The sequence below is a fragment of the Lethenteron reissneri genome, chromosome 53 (genome assembly GCF_015708825.2).
Source record: "Lethenteron reissneri isolate LAM-NWPU_2019-01 chromosome 53, ASM1570882v1, whole genome shotgun sequence".
Lineage (NCBI taxonomy): Eukaryota > Metazoa > Chordata > Hyperoartia > Petromyzontiformes > Petromyzontidae > Lethenteron > Lethenteron reissneri.
In genome coordinates, this window is record NC_083831.1 from 11,041,891 (window position 1) to 11,055,150 (window position 13,260).

At 49.3% G+C, this 13,260-nt stretch overlaps 1 protein-coding gene across 1 annotated transcript in view; it reads left to right on the plus strand.

The window, feature by feature from the left end:
• The first annotated feature begins 4,270 nt into the window (after nucleotides 1–4,270).
• LOC133356219 (ryanodine receptor 2-like) overlaps nucleotides 4,271–13,260 on the plus strand; it is an 88,388-nt gene continuing 79,398 nt past the window's right edge. Inside the window, exon 1 of the mRNA XM_061573595.1 lies at nucleotides 4,271–4,497. Within this exon, the coding sequence (XP_061429579.1) occupies nucleotides 4,450–4,497 (48 nt within the window). The 5' untranslated portion in view covers nucleotides 4,271–4,449. The remainder of the gene's footprint in view (nucleotides 4,498–13,260) is intronic.

A 13,260-nucleotide genomic window follows, 5' to 3' on the forward strand; every position in this document is an offset into this window, starting at 1 on the left:
TTTCTGTAAACGGGTAAAAATCGATGCTTTTCTCAATCAGCGTCTGTCATGGCTGAAGCTAATAAGCATCGACAGAGAAAAAAGTCATGCATATGCGTGGGTTCAACGCCGCTTACCAACACGCGGTTGTGAGCGCAAAGCGTTTGGCTTTTTCGCGTCTAGTTTATCGCCCCCACCGCACCTCCGATTAGCACGGTTGGCTACGTACGGTGCGAAGAAGTCCCAGCGTGCACACGACACACTGAGCTCACACATGGACGCTCTGAAGCTTCATTGGAAAGCGTTAAAGATCGAAATGGCAAACTCGACTTGGTCGGCATGTTCATTGAAGCGTTGGTGTTAATCTCGGCAGGGGCAAGTAGCAAACCTGTCAAACCCCTTACCAGTGCCTACCTTACTACAGACCCAATTCAGACCTTATTGGTCCACCCGTGCCCCTTATACATCTCAACGTTTCATCCTACAAAGTCACATCACAAGGGGAGAAACACAAATAAGCTAAACAGATGTTTGCCCGTGTTCAAACGGTTGTATGCCGCATGGACCTGAAAACGCAATTTCTCTGTGCAAAAACACGGATAAACCGTACGAGTTGACACGGTATGCAGTAGGCAATTGTTATTTATACATTCAAACAGCACGTGGTGATCGTGGATGGATTGCCTCAGCTAATTTAAAAAAAAATATTATTCACAACACAGGTTTTCATGGACAAGCCCCCAGAAAACACGTTTCATCGTTAAACCAGCAGTGAATCGACCATGGCTGACGATCCCGCATTCCTGTTACGTTGTAATCTATCTCCATCGTATGAGATTATTTCATTGCTCCATCTCCCCGGCCTACGCGCTCGTGGGTGCGTGCCATTCCTTGGCTGCCACTGCTGTGGCTATTCTTGACCACCGGCCGTCACTCCTTCAGGCAATGTGTCCTGCCGAAGCCACCGCTATTCTTGACAGTAGAAATTGCCGCGTGTAATTAACTTGCGCGTGGTTCTAAACCGTATCGTGACACGGGGATGAGGAGCAGTGGGCGATGGAGGAGGCCGTGTGCTCGGTGGCAGATGACGGGGAGCTCTGCATGCTGATATGAGCTACCCCCCGTCGGAGGCCGTCGGACTGCGAGGAGGGCTGCGTGCAGAACGAGAGAGAGCGAGAGAGAGAGAGAGCGAGAGGTGGGGGGTTACATAAAGCAAAGTTTAAATTTTTTTAATTTAAATTAAAAAAACTACGAAATGATGAACGAAGCAAAGTGCCGAATACACCGAGCATCTTCTTGTTTCCACTGATCGTAAAAAAAATTAATAAGAGAGAGAGAAATACAAAAAAAAAACACGCACATTCGCTCTCGCAGGTTCAGGCATCTTCTTGGTTCTTTCGGTAAAGTCACGTAGAATGGAAAAAATAAAATAATACAAATAAAACATAATAAAATAATTCTCACGACGTTTCGGCCACAACGCAAGCAGCCATTCTACGTGACTTTACCGAAAGAACCAAGAAGATGATGTTGATGCCGCTGCTGCCGCAGAAAAATACGCGCGGCGTCGTCTCGTTTACCAGAGCGGCCCACCGCGTCTGCCGGGCCACGCGGTGTCCCCAGCCTACAGGGAGGAGGAGGAGGAGGCGGGGTTCAGCCGCACGAGATTTTGATTGATTCCCGTAGAGTTGCAGGGCGGTCCAGTTGTCTTGTGACCCCCCCCCCCCATTTTATTCTTTAAGAACTGAGTAGATGTTTTTTTTATATATAAAATAATGAATAATATTGGTCGCGAAAGCCTAAGTGTTAAAAAGTAAGGGTTATTTAACACATAAGTGAATTAGCAAAGGAAAACATGTGAGGGGTCGGGGGGGGGGGGTACAAGACATCTGGACCACCCTGCAACTCTACGGGAATCAATCAAAATCGCGTGCTGCTGAACCTCGCCGCTACGTTAATGTTTTATTAATTCTATGCATTTACCGTCCAAGTTATATTTAACACTATAAAATATCAGTCATATTTTGCATTCAAAATACTCCCTGTTGAATGTTTGGCTCTGGATGTAGGGTAGATGTAGGGTAACGTAAAACACAAAAAAGCTGCGGTTGTCATAGGGGCCGTCCATAAATGACGTCACGCGATTTTGGACGATTTTTAACCCCCCCTCCCTTCGTCACACGGCGTCACAAAGTCAGACCCCCTCTGAAATATGACGTCACAAAGCTTTGCCCCCCCCAAAAAAATAAAACATGCTTCAAATCGCTTTAAACTATTGTCATTGTAGTGCGTATTTAATGTGGCGCTGCACTCTGATGTTGTAGGAGAAAACATTTATTAAAAAGTCTATTTATTTAAGTAGAATGTGTTGCCTATATTTATTTAAAGTTGCGCATTTTCATGTGACGTCACATTTCTCAAACCCCCCCGCCCCCTCGTCACACATCGTCACAAATGTCTGACCCCCCCCCCCAGGTGCGTGACGTCATTTATGGACGGCCCCATATTACGAACCGCGAACCCAACCCAAGTTTTCTCAATTTCATGGTTTTTGGGGTCAGGTCACGTGAGTGACCTCACGTGACCTGACCCCAAAAACCAGCGGTGCATCGTCCTCTCCGTGTCGATATATCCGCACCTACGATGAGCACGGTTGGCTACGCACAGGTGCGAAAGAAGTTCAACATTGATGCACGCACAAACAAATGACTCCTGAATTTCCGTGGTTGCTCACGATACTTGCTGGTAGAGAGATAACTCTACAGGGAGTCTCGAGCGAATGTTTGGACCACGATGCCACGCCACAAGATATGATATACCCATATTTGTTGGATTTACTGGTAGGAACCTCCTGGTTTCACCAGCCCACAGGGGATTATTGTGTCCGTCCGTCCGTCGTGCATCCAAAAATGGGAAGGGTGGGGCTGGGTGGAGAGGGGAGGGTGGGGAGGGACTGGGTGGGGAGGGAGGGGCTGGATGGGGAGGGGCTGGGTGGGGTGGGGCTGGGTGGGGAGGGAGGGAGCAGCTGGGTGGGGAGGGTGGGGAGGGTGGGAGGTGGGAGTGGTGGGGCTGGGGTGGGGTGGGGAGGGGCTGGTCACCCCGTGGTGCCCTTATAAAACTCAACGTTTAACCTATTCACGCCGGCTTGTGCCCGCCCTCACAGTCGGGCATATTTGCGGAATACACCACGCCGCCGTTGACCCTGGCCATCGACCGAGCAACCCAACGTTCCTACCAGCTCCCTCCGCAGGAATGTGCTTAGACAGGCTCACATAGTTAAACTCTGAATGTATAATAGCCAGGCATAATGCATCTACACAAATTGCACATCATGCTGGCTCTTTGAGCCTCTACCACCACGATTGCCTCTTGAATTAACGAATGCTGCAGTGGCTGGGTGCGTGTGCACTTTTACGTTGGCGAATTGAGTTTGTAAATGGTGAGAGACTGCATTATAACAGAAAGAAGAATAAGTATAACCCGTAAAAACAAAGTTTTTCACTCTAAATCCTTTATATGCGTGGCGGCTAGAGTCCTCTCGTCCTCTGGCTCGAGATGGCTGCCACCTATGGGTCAGATGATTGTCTGCCACCATTAAGCAATTGGGAATTAAATATTTAATTTGTTTTCCCTAAACAGTGTAAAATTTTGGAAAAAAATTTTCACGAACATTAATTGTCTCGCACAACGAGTTTGTGTGCAAAATGTCAGCTCGATTGGATCACGGGAAGTGGGTTAAAAAACGACCGAAAGGTTTGCACGGTCCTAAGCAAGCAAGCAAGCAAGCACGCGAACTTAATATAAAGGATTTAATAAAGGATTTTAAAAAAACCATCAGCTGCAGGCCAGAAAAGCATACATTTTAAACGAGAAGCGTGCATGGAACCGGCCCATAGTTGCCTCACTGCGCCTTATGTCAGTCACATTTGCTCAATCGCTGTGATGGTGACTTCAGCCAAGAAGGCCCACAGGGCAGCAGCTCTTCAATAATTACCCGTTTTTTGTTTTATAAACACAATACACACATTGCTGAGTCAATTTTGCCACACGTGTGCGCGCGCGTGTTGTGTGAAATTCATGTCAGTCCCCCCCCACCAACACCCAACTCCATCATTTGCCACCACCGCCGTACATGAATGGTGTAGGCAGAGTCTGGCTGGGGTGGCTTAGTCGTGTGCGCACACAGGGCAATCCGGTTTTGCCAGCAGCTGCACCGCTGCACCTGCTCGGTCCGTCTCAGCTTCTCGCACTGACACGCTCCTCTAGAGACGTCAGTCCCGGGTCCAACCACCACCACCGCCGCCACCACCACCTACATCAGCAGCAGCAGCAGCATTATGAGTCTCTAGTGTAGTTATTTGAAAAGACCCGGACGACACCAAGCAGCAGGAGCAGCAGCTACAGCGGAGGAGCCGGCGAGCAGGGTGGACCTGGGTTGGATTCCTAGCCACAGGAAGCCCAGATCGAGCCATGGGTGACGGCGGAGAGGGAGAGGATGAGATTCAATTCTTGAGAACCGTGAGTAGCTTCAGTGCTGTTGCTTGTTGCTTGTTGTGTGCTACTGAGAGCAATGTAAGGAACACAAATGCTTGAATAGCCGATAGATGCTTTGAAGTACGTGCTACAAATTGCACCGCACGCGGTTATATTCCTTCATACGATGCTGGTCATCTGATGTTGTCGGGTGTTTGAAATACGTTAAAAATGAGGATATTTCTGTTCGCAGTTGCTATGAAATGAAGCGTCCAAGCGTATACACACACACACAAGTATTATATTGCCATACAGTGTTGTTAAAGTGAAACGCAGAAAAGCAGATGACGAATTTTAATGGCCATTGTTAACGTGTGATTATCTAAACAAAGCTAATATTCTTTTGAACACAAGACCTGTGCCCTGATGTTTGTTGATATCCATTTGAGCAGTGTATAGTTTTAATTGTAACAAAATAAATACAAATTCGTATATATATGTGTTTTACATCTGCAAATGTGCCAAAAGTATTTGCATACGAGATGTGGTATTTCATACAGATATACATTCCATAATGAAACTTTGCATTATATTAATGTCAAGATACAAGTACGCACAATTGCTTTGAGGTGTACACAGGCTGGTCCATATGTCTCGTGACGCCCCATTTCATTCTCTAAAACTTAATGTGTGTGTGTTTTTAAGTAAGGGGTTATTTGAAAGAGAAATTAATATGCAAAGGAAAACAAATGTTAGGGTTAATTAATTGGGGGGGGGGGGGGTCATAAGACATCTGCACTGTGCTCATACGACTTATAATACACGTGTAGATACAAATAATATGCATGTACATCACCGTCAACCCATAGGTTCTCCCTTGTGATGGGGCTTTGTAGGATGGACGTTGAGATTTATAGGGGCACGGGGTGACCAATAGGGTCTGCATTGGGTCTGTAATAAGGTAGGGCACTGATAAGGGATTGACAGGTACGCATGTAATACTACATAATTCATATGTATATAAATGACATGCAACACTCTCTACTTTATCACGCGTACATATATACGCATGACGACAATTGCACACAGATGAATACACGGACCCGTGTCCAATTAATTGTTCGGGTGCCAAGCTTCGTTCACATTATACAGATTGTCAGAACGGTGTGTAGTTTCACGTACATAAATACAGACACACGATTGTGTTGTACACCTCGCTGTGAATACAGACGCAGCACTTATAAACATCAGCAATCTATATGTTAAACAACGTAGAACGCGCAGTAATGATACACAGACTCGATAGATAAGCAATGGCTGTATCATATATCTGTCTCCGTATACTGTGTGTATATATACACAATGTTTCAACTGTTGACACAATCCACCGATCCCCACACTCCCTCCCATTCACGGAAGTGATTCCATTTATTCGGCAGCATCGGTTCGATACGAGCGAAACTCCGCATTGGGTTTGAACGTTCTAGTGTTGAGTCAGGAGCGTTGTTGTTGTTGTTGTCGCTTCGAGTCAAGTTGCAGCGAACCGACGAAGACGTTTAGAAAGGCAATGACTCCATTCTCCCTGTCAAAATGCGAGTCCAAACCATAATAATAGGGTTTTCCCCCTTTTTTTCTGGCAACAAAACTGAAACCTTTTTATAAGGAGTCATGTCTGCATTAACCACAATACTTGCAGTCAAATGCAAAAAAAAACCACTTTGATAATATATGCATTGTCATTGAAACTGATTGGTCCACACCAGGGGATGGCTTTCTTTTGAGCCTCGACCCAATTGGTGCTCGACCAGAGGACGCCAAAAAAAGGGGAAAACCCCTATTATTATATTTTGGTACTGGCAAAGGAGGTCCAATGATGTAGAGTCCCAACCAGTTCGACAGACGCAGCACGCACTGAACGATGTAGGATCTCGCGTGTCCGCGCGTTACATTTTTTTAAACAAGCCCGTCACCAAATTTGATCTTGCGAAGCTGAGCAGGAATTTTTTTTTGGGAGCCTCCATGTCAGTGAATTCATGGGCGACCAACCACAGGCAAAAAACAGGTGCTATAGGCTGCTCCAGGCCAACACCGCGGGCAGGGCTAGCAACATCCACTCTTGTTTCCGTACAGAACTTTTTGCACCGCCCGCTATGCTCCACGCCTTCACAAACCCACACTGGCCAGCGTGGTGAAGTATGCTCGTATAAAAGGCCCTCACTCGGTCAAAACGTCCGGCGTGTGGAAAGGGGTAAAGGTGCGGCCCTGCAATGGCTCACTTGGCGCTACTGCCTGCGGAAAGGGGAAGCTCTGGTGAGCCTCCTCTGGTGGATATATTGTGTGTACGTATATCAGAATAATTCAAATGTATAATGCGCATTCCATCCTAGGATCTCAATGCGTAATGCATGAAAAGCAGGGAAACTAAAATCAGAACCCAGGGGGGGGGGGGCCAACCAACCAATCTAACGAGGAAAAGCCACTTTATAAAGAGATGGGGTTTTTCAAAGCAGGCTTGAATCTATCTACCGACTCCGATTGCCTCATTCCAAGTGGCGAGGCGTTCCATAGCTTGGGTGCCACGCTGACTAAAATCACCGATCACCATCAAAGAGCGCAGACCTTGACCTGGGAGCGCGCCCTTTGTTTCGCGCCGTACGCAGCCAATCGTGTGCGTGCATTGGCCTACTCTTCCGCGATAGCCAAGTCTACCCACGCATTGCCACCCCCCCCCCACCACCACCACCACCACGCGCGATCTGCCGATTGACCAGATTGTGGCGAACCCAGTTACACTGCTTGGATGGATCGAAGCAGTGGGGGGAGGTTGGGTGCGGGGTGCGGGATGATTTTAAGAAACTCGTCCCATTGCAAGTCAAGAAAAGCGAGCTAACCATCGCAACGACGGCCGAAATCCGACACGTGCCTACTGTGGACCCGTATACTGCACATATATATACAATCTATATTCGTAAGGCAAATAATTAAAAGTATAAACTTCATCATGCCAACAGGTTTGGTTAAATGCAGCATTTTGATCCTTATGGCGGTACCCCGGGTTAACCAAATAATACAAAATGGGCGGAGGCAATTACATATTTTATTTCTGGGACACTATTTGTTGCCCAGGGGTGTACTTAACTCCGTGATTGGGGTACCAATCAATCCGACATCGGTGCCACACTCCGCGATGTCGAAACGCAGCGAGGACGATTGCGCCGAAACCCTGAACGCTCGCACGCACCGTGGTGGTGCATCGTGAGTACAGCTCGTCGAGATGAGTCGATTGCCGCGTCGCCGACCATCAACAGAGACTAAAAACGACTGCATCACGGACATGATGCGAGAGCCGGTGTACTATGGATATACCTCGGGGTCACCGCCATAAGGTTCAATTGCATACAAAGGCGGTGGATACGAAGTCGGGTTTACGCAGCACGACGATCTAGCGGCTCCTAGTGGCGAAGGGGGCACAACCACGAACCCGTTCCGTGCGACGTGAAACACCGAGCCACGTAATCGATTCCACTGCGGGATGAGGACCCTGGCCCCGAGACGTCGCCAACCTCTGACGATCCCGCAAATGTTCACGATCCCAAATGGAGCTCCGTCTCCAACGTTGGACGCGTTTTTTTTCTATGGCGAATCCTAAGATGGGGAAAACCCCCAATGTTCTAAAGTGAAGCACGAAAATTTATTTGAAGAATTCGCTTTTGTTTTTTTTGGGCGTTATTTTTGTTGGCCTTTTCGATTAGCGCCGGTTTGGCTGCGTACGGTGCGAAAGAAGTTCAACGTTTGCGCATAACGAGGCACATTTGCATGTACACTTGAATAGAGGAATCATAACTACCTCTAATTAGTTGGCATTGTTTCGAACACACCAAATATGGTAACGGTCGCGTAGCTTACTCCGAAAGCGTTGGGCAATCAGTAATCATCCCATCGACTCGTTTCTTAAGTCATCGTAACCTTGCTCAGTTCAACAAACGTCTTTAATTTGTTACTGATAGAACTTGAATAGTGCTGTTTGTTGCTGTCCGCTCAGCATTTTTTTTGGGCAGTTCGGGTTTTTGCGCAGCGACCACGATAATAATTTTTAAAAATCAAATCGGACGACCGTCATTCTTAAGTGACTCGAAGCTCATATCCTAGTTAACGGTTGGAATTGTCAAATCCCCGGTGATGAAAATTGCCATCAAAGGTGCCTGCGTTTAACAATTCCAGAGAGAGCGAGAGAAAGAGAGAGATTGGTGGTGGAGCGACAGCTTTTTGAGCAGAGTCATGAGATTTGGAGAGGAAAGTATGGCGAGATTATCCGGCTCACTCTGCCCCCCCCCACCCCCCCAGGTCTCCCTGTCTCTCCTTTCACCGCTTAAATTTAACCCAGGGAGCCGGTGATTGACTTGCGCGAGTGGCGCTCCACTCGCTGCGTTTCCCCGCTGTGCGTTGCTCGCGACGAAGTGCCAGAATGATTTTTTTTAATTTTCTCTCTCTCTCGAAATATCTCTGCTGCACCCGCCGCTGCAAACGGGGCACTAAAACAAAACGAACAAAAATATACAAACGGTACAGATTCCGTCCTGCGCCCCGCTGCTGCTTCTGCACGTCGCGAGGAATTATTTCGCTTTTTTGAGTGGTGGTGGTGGTGGAGGTTTCGTTTCCCTCCCTCCTCCCTCCGCCCGCCAGTAGAATTGAATCCCACCCACGGCACTTTTGTGCAGTTTCCATCTCGGTTAAAGAGCACTCAGTACAATGTCTTAACCGTTCCAATTACCCTCACCCCTGGAGATACCAGAATCACATCTAGCATTGTCGGGGCGGGCGGGGCATAGACATTTGTTTGATATCCTTCAAGGAGGCCGATCTTACATAACCACGGGACTTCTGCTGTCTTCAGCTGTTTCACGCGCGGCCTAATTGCTCCCTACCCTGGCGAATAAGCCCCCGAGTGTCTGCATTTTGAACAAAATGTAACATGAAACCAACCTCATACGATGGGATCCTTGTGTGTGCGTGCGTGTGTAGCAGTTAGCGCTGCGCTGCGCTACGAACCCGAGTTCGATTCCCGTTCATGGCCAACACCGGTGACGATTATCTGAACCGGTCCTGGGCCTCCCCGAGGTCGACTCAGCCTCAAATGAGTACCTGGTGTGGTGTGTAAACATCGCCACTGGGGAGACAAAGGCGGCCGGGCGTGGTGTTGGCCACTCACCCCCTCGTGTGCCGTGCCGGCCTTTATAGGTGCTCGCTAACAGCACTTGCCCCAACAGTCTGTTACAGTCTATACGGGGGATCTTTGTCTTTGTGCAGTCATTGACGTCGATGGCTGGTGGAGTGCGCTATGCCTTGACACATTTGTAGCCAACGTAGTAATCGAAGGTACGGGCACAGGACACCAAACTAAACACGATGAAGCGGTTTTAAAGAAACGCGTTTTCCACCCGGATTTAAAATTGCTCGCAGCTCCAGCGTTGGCTTCCCAATATCGGAAGGAAGAGAGGGGCTCCAGTCTGAAAGGGCCGCGCCGATGCCCTGGCCGTCTTTGTTGGATGTCAGCAGCCCAACATCCGCCGCCTCTGGGAGAACGAGGATCGGAGTTGGCGTGGTGGTCCGTGTTCCCCGACGAGATCGTCGGGGTGTTTGTGGCTCGTTTTTGGCGAGCCCTCTTGCGCGCGCGCGCTCGCTTCACCACGCACCTTGTAAACGTGTTCTTCCTCGTCCGGCAACGTTTAGCTGACATGGGGTGGGGAACCCCGTTTTCTGCCGAGATCCATTTGGGTATTTATAACATAATTCGCGGGCCGTAAAAAAATCTCAACTTAAAAATTTAGCCCGTTATGTTTGGTCAAACATTTTATTAACTCACCCCTAACGCGATGGCTGGAACTGCTTTTCTTTGGCGAGGCGTGCGATGTTAGCTGGTGTTGATGATGTTGTTGCTGCTACTCGCAACTGCTTTTCCAGGTTTGCTCCTAGATTTATTGAATTTCGAGTCCCGCCTGCGGTTGCCTTGGCAGGGCCACACCAAATGATTTCGCGGGCCTCATACGGCCCGCGGGCCGGACGTTCCCCACCCCTGGTTTAGCACAATGGGGGGGGGGGGGTGGGGGGGGCTTGCAATCCGGAGGTCGCGAGGCTTGATTCACGATATCCCGGCGCGGCAGTTGAAACAATGGGACAAGTTTCTTAACCCCCCCACCGCACTCCCGCTACTTGTGTCCACCCAGCAGGATAACCCCCCCAAAACATCTCGATCATGGAGAGTAAATGGGTCACGTTGCAGTTCGTAGTTTGTCATATCGCATCGGGTGGGGTAAAGTGTGGGGTGCTCCTGCCTCCTGCGCAAGGCGCCCGACCGCCTCTGATTAGCGCTTGTGGCTATGTACGGCGCGAAAGAAGTCCAACATAAAGACACACAAGGAAGCAAAATACCCGCGATAAATGGGATTTCTCTCTAGCTCCCTGGAGTGGAGGCAATTCCGCCAGCAGTGACGCGAGCAAGCAGTTGCAGGGGCTGCGCCTTCGCCGAATTATCGTTGGTGGCTGCGCGGACGCAAACCATAGGACCTTGGCAGTGCTGGAACTGTAACGAATAAATTAGTTTATTTTTTATTGAGGTGGCACAGGGAAGATTGTGGGGCCACTGAGTCAGCATTGCCCAATGTCCTGGATTTATATCTCTGTACAACAACAAACATAGCCTGAGGTGCAACTGTGGGCAGCAAAGGTTTAATGCACCACGCTGACGATTAGTAATGATGAAACTCCCATACAGTGGTACGAATCATACCTGTCCTCTGTTATCTAGACACTGGAATTGACCCGTGGAAAACGCTATCCCTCTGAGCATTGATTCTTCCGATTATCCCAACTTAATCTGTCGACGAGTGCTTCACACATACGATTATTTGCATTCATCCAAGGGGCAGCCAACGCGGATACCAGGATGTCATGTCTGGGGAATGATTGCAGACCACAGGAATCTGACGGCAATTCAAAAATAAGCGGTCCACTTGTCGAGCGACGGACCATTACTCCCCGTAGCAGGGTGGGTGGGTGGCAGTGTGGTGGGTGGGTGTGGGTGGGTGTGAGAGTGGTGGGTGGGTGTGGTGGGAGTGTGGTGGGTGGGTGTGGTGGGTGGGTGTGGGTGGGTGTGAGAGTGGTGGGTGGGTGTGGTGGGAGTGTGGTGGGTGAGTGTGGTGGGTGGGTGTGAGAGTGGTGGGTGGGTGTGGTGAGATTGTGATGGGTGTGTGGGTGTGAGTGTGGTGGGTGGGTTTGGTGGGTGGGAGGGGAGTGTGGTGGATGTGGGTAGGTGTGAGAGTTGTGGGTGGGTGTCGGTAGGTGTGAGTGTGGTGGGGTGGGTGTGGATGGGTGTGAGTATGGTGGGTGTGGGGTGGGTGGGTGTAAGTGTGGTGGGTGGGTGTGGTGGGTGAGTGTGGGTGGGGTGTGGTGGGTGGGGTGGGTGGGTGGATGTGGTGTGAGTGGATTGGTGTGGGTGGGTGTGTGTGGGTGTGGGGGGAGTAAAAAAAACGTTTCCTCCAACTTTTTTTTTGGTGGTACGGAACGCCGCCACATTCGAGAGGAGGACGTCGCAGAACGCGGCTCTGCCATGTGCGCTCCCCTCTATGCCCAGCACGCAACAAGGATTTGCCGTCTTGCTCCGTGAGACTTCACAATGGGGGGGGGGGGGGGGGGTTCTCCTGCCTCGTTGACATGACGCCGATATCGCAAACGGGATGCGATTGGAGTGGGGGGGGGGGGAAATGCGACGCAATAAGAATGTCGCCCCTTGTATCAACCACGGCACACAGGAGGAGGAGGATGAGGAGGGTGTTTGGGCTCTGCTGCCCAGTTGCTGAGTCACTTTACGGTGGCATTACTCACTCATCCGCAATCGTTTGCGGATGATGGGGGGTTAGATCGCGTCAATATAAATGTGTCGTTAAACCTGCCACCACCTGACACACGACCAATGAGTAAGGTTTGTCACGTAAAACAAAATGGGTGTGCCAATTTGTGATGAGTTCAGCAGAGAGAGAGAGACAGAGGGCAAACGCAGAACATTACTCAATTGGGATGACACGAGGCGTTTGTGGACCAGGTGTTGACGTCACCCTGCATCGACAGGGACAGCTGCCACTGAAGGAGCTCCCTTTTCAAACGCGGTGGCTAAGAGATGTTAACTACCTCGCCTGGTACGCAGGAGGTTCGTGGGTTCGAACCCGACCTTATCGTCCGCTGTATTTGCAGTCTGCGGTGTCTCTCTCTCTCTCACTCCGTGGTCGCGTGGATTTTTTCTTCGGCTCTTCCGTTTTAGTTGTTTTTGTTCACCTCCGCGTTTAGAATCAACGCCCGTTCAGAGTTTGTGGCCGCGATAAATACCCACGTGGCAATAAGGCACTTCGACGAACTATCATTTGTGAAAGCCGGGTCGCTTCTGAAAAAAAATAGCTTTACAACAGTTCAGTACGGCCTTACCTGGTAAAATAAAAAATAAAGTTTCGTTTTAGTTGAAACGCGTCGAGATTGAGACGTGCCGAAAAGTTATCTGATGTGCTCCGGTAGTACAGGAGGGTGACTCAAAAAAAACAACACCAAATCGTTATTAATACAGTGCTGCAACGTTTTAAAATAGCTGACCTTCACGCTGACGTGACGGTAATTTTTTTTGCTGTGATGCAGTGACGCCTAAATATCGTCACGTGTGTGCAGCATTGACCGACAACTGTAGACCGATCGTGCCCCACATTCGGTCATCATTCTGAGTGTGTCGGTACTGTAACCACTACAGATAGAATGGTTCATTGGCAT